At 31.6% G+C, this 9,953-nt stretch overlaps 1 protein-coding gene across 1 annotated transcript; it reads right to left on the bottom strand.

Moving 5' to 3' along the window:
- Positions 1 to 562: 562 nt before the first annotated feature.
- On the bottom strand, positions 563 to 4,266 carry LOC21391450 (probable WRKY transcription factor 31). Its single transcript, XM_010098569.2, has 6 exons — positions 3,810 to 4,266; positions 3,569 to 3,676; positions 3,191 to 3,358; positions 2,627 to 3,091; positions 1,968 to 2,081; positions 563 to 1,348 (listed from the first exon to the last, which is right to left on the bottom strand). The coding sequence occupies exons 1-6, from the start codon at positions 4,044 to 4,046 to the stop codon at positions 683 to 685; spliced, it is 1,758 nt and encodes a 585-aa protein (XP_010096871.1). The 5' UTR covers positions 4,047 to 4,266; the 3' UTR covers positions 563 to 682.
- Positions 4,267 to 9,953: the final 5,687 nt, after the last annotated feature.

The raw sequence follows: 9,953 nt of genomic DNA, 5'->3' as shown, positions 1-9,953 counted from the left end.
GTGGAATTTTAAGTTCTTTTAAAATGAAATAGATCGTGATAACATTGACATATATATATATATATATATATATGCATGCTTGTTTTTCTTTCATCTCCAATACTATTTAAGGTTTTTTTTTTCATCTACCGTGCACATTTTAAATGACCACATCAGAATCAAACAGCTTTAAATATGTAGCTTACCTGGTAAAAAATCTGATCGTTAAAAAACATTTATTGCTATAATTTAAAAAAGAAAAACACTATACTACTTACGAGGTATTATTATTTTTCATATTCAACCTCCCGTACAAATACATATAAGAATTTACGAGATCTAAGAAATAATTTCCAAATTATTAATTCTTTCTCTCACTAGCCTATTATTCAAGGGTAGAGTGCCAATTTTGCACTCAAAGAAAATTAGACTTTTGTACATTTAGCTGCTATATTTCATTGATAAATAAAATATTATAGCATCCCATTTCATATCACTTCTATAAGACTATAAATACTGTAAAAAGAAACTCTATTATTTAACGTGAAAAAAAAAATCAAGGGAAACAAAAACCATATTGCTTTTATAAGTTTTACTATCTATATATCTAATTCCAAACCAAATGAAAGATTAATCCTCTAATGACTAAACTTACAATCCAACATCAAAACTGAGGCTAGCAAGCTTATAAAATTAAACTAGTTCAGGCATTCTTCTCACTGTTATTTTTAGTAGTAACACTACTAGTATTGATCGGCTTAACATTGCCACCGATGATATTCGTGATAGCCGCCACCAGCGCCGCCGTGAAGTTCGGATCCGACGTGATGGCAGCCGTCGCTACACTCACGGTGTCAGCCTGCAAATGCCCGGCGGGCGCTATGTCAAGAGGATTATTAGCAGCACCATTGTTTAATCCATGAAGACCAACCAACTTGGAACATTGGTCCGCTAGACCGTGCCCAAAAAGTTGTGACGACGAGGAGGACATGACATTTTGAGGCAAAATCTGGGAAAGATTGTGAAAATTGCCCTGCGAAAGTTGGCGTAATTGGCCTAAGATTTGCTCCGCGGAGGAGGAGGAGGAGGTGGTGGTGGGAGTGCGGGTGAGGTCTAGCGTGACGGTCGGAAATGGGGCTGAGGCTGAAAGCGTCGCGAAGCTCGGGGAACAAGGGTGAGCGGTTCGGGCTAGGAAGTTGGGGTTGAAAAGACTGTGGTGATCGGCGCTCGGCATTGATCCGGAGAGTAGCATCGAGGCTGCGGCCGATGTTGTCGACGCCATTGCCATGGCGGTCGGCGGGAGAGGGTGGTTGTGGTGGCCTTCGTATGTTGTCGTCAGGATTGTTTGGTCTTCTGCACATCTTTGCACCTATTGATTTTTACTTGAATATTAGTAGGAGGCATAATTTTTCAAAGTTGTGTATTTTTTTTTTTTTTTTTTTGAATGAAAGTAGATGAATACACAAACATCAAAAGAGGTAGAAGCATGCCAATTAGATTGACACACCGAACTAACTTCCTTATTTTAAGTTTAAAACATCAAAATTATAGAAAAGCTAAGAAAAAAATATGACTTCAAAGTTAAAAATAAAAAAGCAATAAGAGATACGTAATTGTTGGTATGTGAATATATATAATAGGTTAAAGATTGCTCCTAATAAAGTTAGAAGTGATCAAATTAGTTGGAAAAAGAGGATATAGATTACTCGCATGCCTTTGTCGTCTAAAAAGAGTGAATATATATAATAACACTTGAATATATTTACACTTGAATATATTTGCTTTTGGTCACACCGAAAAGAAGGAAAAAAAAAATTAAAGAAAAGGAAATTAAGAAGATTGTGTAACTGCCTTTTTCGGCTGACATATTTCCTATAGATATTTACCAAAAAAGGAAAGAGGAAAGAATAAAGGGTTACTTCAAAAAAAAAAAAAAAAAAAAAACAACAAAAGAAAAGAAAGAAAGAAAAGAAGGATGGAGAAATTACTTGTTTGCGAACTGGACAACCAGTGGCCATGGTGCAACGATAGTAAGCTCGAGGACATGGGTTTCCTTTTGCCATTTTCTGCCCATACTTTCTCCATTGGCACCCATCAGATAACTACATATATGGAGATTTTAGTAAATTATACGAATCATACGTACAATTGACATATGTATTAAAAGTGTATAATATTAACTTGAAATATGTTCAACAATGTACATGATAAACATGTTCTCTCGCTATACATATGTGTGTGTGTGTATACACACACACACACACACCCAAATTCACATTCTTTGTCTAACTTTCTTAATTTTTCTTAATTAGTTTGGATAAATAATAAATCTATGTATCTGCATATATTGTTAGATTATGAATTTGTCCCACATCATTAAGTTACTGGACTAGACCATTTACCATACTTGTATATATAATGATCAGCATAACTATTTATACTCAAATTGCACCCCAACAAATAAAGCAAAACATACATGCATCTCTAATTTGCATGAATGCCTCTTTAGTTATTGTGTCCTTAATTTGTTCTCATATGACTTTTAAGTCAAATTAGTTAATTTTTAATTAAGTAAGATTTATAATTTTGTCTCAATTAAGTTAATTAGAACTGGATTAATATTATAGATGTGTGTTCCATTGCTTACCATCGAAGCTTCAGATCTTGCACGAACCGATACACGCGCTTTTCTAATCATGGACATGGTTTCAGCTGAGGAAGTTGCTTGGTCTTGATCATGATATCTAGAATTACCAAATCTAGCAACTTTATTAGGGACCCATCTAGAACCTGGACTTGCACCAGCACCAAGTTGTTCTTGATCTGTACCTTCTTCTCGATCATCATGACGATGATGAGCTGATAATTCCTTGCTAAAATCAGCAGAATTAATAATATTACTCTTGCACTCTAATATTGACTCCACTATCTCATTTTGTTGATGATTAGACGATCTAGAATTACGGTTTTGTGACCTTCCTTGATCCAAAGAAGATTGCGAAACTTCGTAGTCTTTCTCTCCGGTGATCTGAGGTTCGCCTATGTCCATGAATTGTCTAGCTTTTGTGACGATTAAACTTTTCTGATTCTCTTCCAGAAGTCTACTCATCATCTAAAACAAGCACATAAAAGTGTTTGATATATCAAAAAACAAAAAAACCCTAGCTAAGCAAAATTATTAAAAGATAATTAATAATTAAATAATAATTACCTTGTTTCTCTCTTCCGCGGTTTCAGAGTTTTGGCTGTTTTGCTTTTGCATCAGTGATGCCACATGCATATTAAGGATCTGATAATCGTTGTTAACCTGACTAAGCAAACCTCTTAAACGTTGATTTTCATTGTTCATTCGGCCCAATTCTGCCTGCAGAACTGCCAGCTGCACCAACACACACACACACACAAATAATATGTGTATATATATATATATATATATATATATATATGTTAAAGTTACATGACCAATATTATGATCACTTCCATAATCATGTTAAGCTTTAAAAAAAAAAAAAAACAATAAATTAAACCAATAATACTAGAACAAGATCATAGTAAATTAAAACATAGTCTTTATAATTGAATTATTTACCTCATTCAGAGCTGGTTTCTTATTATCCTCCAAATTATTTCCTGAAGAGCCTTCGTCCACACTTGATTTTTCGCTACTAGTGTTGGTTGTAAGAAGACACAAGCCAGTCTACAAGAGGTACAAAATGGAAAAGAAAATTAAAACCTTGTATATTCTACATATATATTATATATTATATATATATATATGTACAAAATTGATCGTGAAAGGAAAGCTCAAAATTAAAATACATATTGCATACATTCACGTCAAGTTGCATCTCTTGGAGCACCCCATGATCTCGTTCACTTCGATCTTGATCTTCAACCTTATCATCATCGTCACCACCATCAACAATATGGCCATGAGATGTTGCTTTGACCAGATGATCAACAGTCTTATTCGCGAAAAAGTCCAATTCTCCGACGACCCTTTTCCGGCCGTCGACGCCTCTGATTACCGGAGAACCGAGCTGATCTAATTCCCTAGTGGGGTCCATATCTAGGAAGAAAAAGTTTGGAAGTCTTCTTCTTCTTCTTTAGGGAGCTAAAGGTTGCTCCCTTTACTTGTAGATTTTTTTTTTTTAAGAAGAAGAAGAAAAAGGTCAGAGAAAAAGAGAGAATAATTAAAGAAAGGCTTAGGAGGATATGTATGAGAGAGTGAAGTTTTTTGAAGTCTTATTTCCAAATGGGTGCAATGGACTCGGCAACAAAAAGGGTTTGGACTAAGACCAACATCATATGTGAAATGTGTGATCTTGGAGAATAAATATGGTGGAGATTGCAAGAGTGAGGTAAGATGGTGCGTCAAGTCCACGCCACGTGGCAAACATCGCAAGGAGAGAGAAAGAGTCTTTAGAGAGAGAAGACTAGATCAGGAAAGTCTTCAGGCTCGACTGTTATCATAGTTTTATTAATATTGTTATACTTTTTATTATTATTATTTTGTGTAACTTAATTTTGGCCACAATTAAGAAAGTGAAATGGTTAAGGATTAAATTTCTTAACCGTTGGATCATGAAGACTCACTAGTGTGTTGGTTCCAGGTTTGAAGAAGAGATCAGATATGTTTAAAAAATAAAATAAAAAATAAAAAATGAAAACCTCCATAGAAATCTAATCACCACATGATATTATTTTATTTAGACGGTTATTCATGATCAATATAATATTCCACATTTTTAATCTTTCTTAACAAGAAAGAAAGAAGAACAAAAAATATAAGTAATTAAAGAAAACAAAGATACAAATTTCGTCTAATTAGCATGTAATGTAGTTATATTTTTGAGAAATTAGTAAGAAATAGTTAAGAATATGATCATAAGAAAGATCAGCTATGAACATCATATTCAAGTAAACAAATGAAACGGATTTAATGTAATTGACGTCAGAAAAATTTAGTCAATAAATAAATTTAGAGGCTTCTACAGTAGGGAATGAAAAAATTACCCTACTAATAGGAATCTGTTTAAACCGTCTTACATTTGTCAAGTTTTGTTAATTTTTTGTTTTTTGTTTTTTTCCATATAATTTCAGTCAAATCTAATGTTCAGTACCCTTATCTTAAAAATCTCCTATAAATTTCATTTTAACTTTGTCCAATAAAATACATTATAATTATATAGCTAAAATTGATTAATTCCCTCTATACTACTCAAGAATCAAGATGGTAAAAAATATTATTTATGATACTCCATTTAAAAATAAAGAATTGTCATTCAATTAATAAATAAAAAATAAAAATTTACAATAACACTTAATTATTTAAAATGATATAAATAATATGCCTACACAAAACTATGACAAACTATATATTTTTCTCATTTATCTCTTCCTAAACCAATTTTTTTCCCCTTAAATTCGTGGTTTGTTGAACATCATCTTTATGCAATAATTATAGTCATGCAATCTTTTCTCCATTTTTACCAAATTTTATGAGATGTGAGAGAGAGAGAGAGAGAGAGAGAAAGAGAGAGAGAGAGTCAAAGAACAAGAGTTTGACCGGTTCCAAGAATGAAGAATGCATCAAACCGATTGGCCCGGCGCATTACATGTGAAGGGCGAGAAAAGCAGAGTCAATGATATTGACGGCTGGCCTCCCTTACGGCTACTTCCGTGGGTCCCACTTGTTGTTTCTTTGACCGTCCACGTTTTTAGATCTCTGAAATCACATCTAATTTCTCTTTTCTCCCTCCCGAATTTTCGTAATTACCACGTAACTAACCAAAATAATATTTATAATGGATCGTTGGCTAAATAGTACCCTAGTATTAGTTATTCTTTTTTTTGTTTTTTTTTTCTATATATGCGTTTCTTTTTTGCTATTTTTTTTTTCTATATATGGTACTTTTTTTTTTTACCTCTTTTTACTTTAGATATTTGTATATGTATATTGTCACTTTTCAATCAAAATAAATGGGAAGAAAAGAAAATTAAAGAATTCCTAACCTTTCATTATATATCATACAAGATAAAAACCTGTTTTAGTAAATACATTTATTTGTAAAATATGTTTATTATTAAATTATCCAAATATACAACAGTTACGTGTCAGCCATTTTTTTCTTTTAATTTTTCCTTTTATATGTGTTAGTTACAATCTCTCTCTCTCTCTCGTTATAATTATTAATTATCATATCAAGTAGACAAAGTATAAAAACATTAAAATCACCTCCTTCAAGGTCAAAAACTACAAAAAGGACGTAACTTATGCTCACATTATATCTTATCTTGTAGTCACGATCTTGACATATTTTCTCACTTTTCCATCTATCTATCTTTGGTGCCCCTTTAAATTAATGTTCAATATCACGGAAAAGTAAAACTTGCATGAAATCTTTATCGCCACGTCTAACCATATTATCATGTCGTTTCTGTGCAATTTTAGATCCATTTGCACCCCAACAAAGTAAAAGCTACAATTCGTAGGCTTGAGCCTTGACTACCCACTTTATGAAACCAGAATGTGTACATGCATACGCTACCATTGATGCAACGTTTTATTTGGAAAAATATATATATTCCAAGAGAAATATGTCATCACATTAGAAAACAGATGTTACATGTTTTAAAGATAAAAAAAAAATGTTATACGGGTCATAATTTAGAGAGAATTTTTATAATTCGTCATTTTTTATATGGTTGGGAGATTTTAAACGAGGCATGTTTATAGCTCCCAAAGAGAAAGTTTAGGCTCAATCTTCTGGACTTAGCTTTGGACTTTTCGTCTTTTTGTTTTGGTTTAGCTTTCGCCAGTCGTTTTGGAGTTTTTTGGGTTGTTATAATTATCTCCCTTTGATTTTTTTAACATTTTGCATTTTTCTTTTATTTAATAATTAATATGGAATTAGCAGGATTTTGATATAACATACAATTAATTAGTGGGTGCCAACTGAATTGAGATGTGCCAATTATCTCTGCAGTTAATTAATTCTTCTTTTAGTTTATTTGGAAAAAAAAAATTGAGAGAATTGTGTCATCATGTAAGCGGGACCGTACATGACTAAATTAATGGCTGCCCTCGTGAAGTTTACAATATGACCAACAATATTCAATTGTTATTAGGATTGCATTTAATTTGTTGTTCTTTTTTGAGAGATGATTTAATCTAATTTAATTCCATCTAGCTTATAAGCACATAAACTAATGGGTGAAATAGTAGACACATGGTAAAATATTTAAGTTCACGCAGGCGGTAGTTTTTAGTCTATCTTCATAGCCTTAATTTTTGAATGCATAGTTAGAATGTGAATGAATTTTTGAGTGTGATCGGTTCTCATCTCTATTGGTTTATTTTATATATATATATATATATATATGTATACTTATATAATGTAAGGTATTTTTAGTCTTTTTTTCTTTTTGTTTCTATTCTAAAAATATTCTTATGTCATTGATTAGCTTATAAAGGATAAAATAACCTGATCAAGTACAAAATCATATGAGATGATTTCACATATATACTTGTAATTCTATCCTCAAGTGACTATAAGTATATCTAACTTTAAACCTAAGTTACCCCTCTAGATTTAGAAGTAGATCACACATACATTTCTTACTGTGACCTAGATGGGATGCACCCACACGGGAATATTGTTACACCAACAGATGTTGGAAATAGGTGTACGTACCATATTTGAGGCATATACATGGCAATCAATTAATGAAATAATTATACAAAATGATCACTTTTAGGTTTCTAATTGAAAATATGTCTCTAATTTGACAATAGTATTATCAATATATATCTAATAATGGACACAAAGGGTAGAATATTTAGGCTCACTCAGGCTAATTAGGTAGTTTTGAGTCATCTTAATAGCGATAATTTTTATGCTTGCTAAATAGAAATTCTTAAGTATTGAAATTCTAATTGAGTCTATCGACGGTCATATATATAATGATCTTAATCTTGAGTTTTTAGCAGACTCCTATTTATAGATTTGTGTCTTTTGATTTACTCAGTACGGATTCTGATATCCTGAATCCTATTCTTTATATTTTGGAGACATGATGAAGTAGGTAGCCGGAAATGTTATTATACGAGATGAAATCCATTCCTTCTTGAGAAAAAAGTGATTGGTACTTTGATTAGTTAGAGCGCTCTGGTTCATGAATGTGTTTTATGAATCGCTGTCCATTAGAGAATCGATGGTACTCAAGAAGAAAGATGTAATTCGAGAGGTTAACGGATTTTACCTAACTCTAATTATGAATTATTTATAGAGGATTGATCTATATGCAGTGACTATATTAGATGGACACTTCACAATTTAGAAATAATTTATGTCTATAATTACGAGAGTGTAATTCCAAGTTTATAGTGGAGTAACTATTAGAATTAATAGAATTAATTAGTTAATTAGAGTGTTTAATTAATTATTAATTTTATTATAGCTCAAAATTATAGATTTATTAGTCCCCGCGTCGTCCTAATAATTTACAAGACACAAGGGCAAAATGAGAATTTTAGAATTACGGAATTCTAAAAATTAAACACTCAAAAATAATTAATTGAGAATTAATTATAAATTAAATAATGTGATTATTTAAATTCAAATTTGAATTTTAGATCACTTATGTGAAGGTGTTCACATAGTGTGAAGACACAATGTGAACACATAGTGTGAACACACAGTATGAACACAATTTTAAATTTATCCTTTTAAATTTATTTGATAAGTTGTTCAATTTAGAATTCAAATAAATTTAAGTTTTACTTAAATTGGAATTTGAATTTGAGTTAAAATTGGACTATAGGATAAATGATGATTTTCTCTTCCGTCCCTATCTGTATTTGGTGCCACACAAGGATAAATCCCTCAATAGGTGGCCGGCCATAATGGATAAAATAGAAGAGGAGATTTTGTTCTAAATTCAAATAGGAGATAATTAACAAGCTTTTTCTTAGAGATAAAGATTGGATTCATTCTAGAAGTTTGACTTTTACTCTATAAATAAGATAATAATAGAAAATTGTGTAAATTGTGGGACACAATTTTTGCCCTAATTTTAAGAGTGTGGCCGAATTCTCTAATATAGTGAGAGAAAAATTTTTCTCCAACAATTTCACATTATGCATGCGTTGGTGTTTGTGAAAATTCGAGTGTTTATTCGAACCCGTTTTGTCTTAGGTGTGACCACACACACGTGTTCGTAGATTCTAAGAATTGACGTGGAAGACATTGATTTTCTAAACACAAAACTTTGGAGCAAGGATTGTTCATGGTCAATGAATTGTGTCATCATATATGCGGGACCGTACATGACTAAATTAGTGGCTGCCCTCGTGAAGTTTACATGACCAACAATATTCAATTGTTATTAGGATTGCATATAATTTGTTGTTCTTTTTTTAGAGATGATTTGATCTAATTTAATTCCATCTAGCTTATAAGCACATAAACTAATGGGTGAAATAGTAGACACATGGTAAAATATTTAAGTTCACGCGGGCGGTAGTTTTGAGTCTATCTTCATAGAGTTAATTTTTATGCTTGCTAAATAGACATGTATGTAATATTCTTTAGAGTGCATAGTTAGAATGTGAATGAATTTTTGAATGTGATCGGTTCTCATCTCTATTCATCTCTATTGGTTTATTAATATATATATATATATATATATATATGTATACTTATGTAATTTAGAGTGTTTTTACTATTTTTTCTTTTTTTCTTTTTTTTTCTCTTTTAAGAATATTCTTATGTCATTGGTTTGCTTATAAAAAGTAAAATAATCTGATCAAGTCCCACACGTTTAAATATACAAAATCATATGAGATGATTTCACATATATGCTTGTAATTCTATCCTCAAGTGACTATAAGTATATCTAACTTTAACCCTAAGTTACCCCTCTAGATTTAGAAGTAGATCACACATACATTTCTCACTGTGACCTAGATG

The sequence above is a fragment of the Morus notabilis genome, unplaced genomic scaffold, assembly GCF_000414095.1.
Source record: "Morus notabilis unplaced genomic scaffold, ASM41409v2 Scaffold1652, whole genome shotgun sequence".
NCBI lineage: Eukaryota > Viridiplantae > Streptophyta > Magnoliopsida > Rosales > Moraceae > Morus > Morus notabilis.
The sequence above is the reverse complement of the archived record's forward strand: the minus strand, read 5'-3'. Positions and strand labels throughout refer to the sequence as shown.

What these genes read in the sequence shown, in the direction of transcription:
- LOC21391450 (XM_010098569.2), bottom strand. Translation starts at nt 4,046, where the DNA reads ATGGACCCCACTAGGGAATTAGATCAGCTCGGTTCTCCGGTAATCAGA. An exon ending in AGAAACCAGCTCTGAATGAG is followed by an intron (nt 3,359 to 3,568) that starts GTAAATAATTCA and finishes GTGTTGGTGCAG; the next exon opens with CTGGCAGTTCTGCAGGCAGA. An exon ending in CAAGATCTGAAGCTTCGATG is followed by an intron (nt 2,082 to 2,626) that starts GTAAGCAATGGA and finishes CCATATATGTAG; the next exon opens with TTATCTGATGGGTGCCAATG.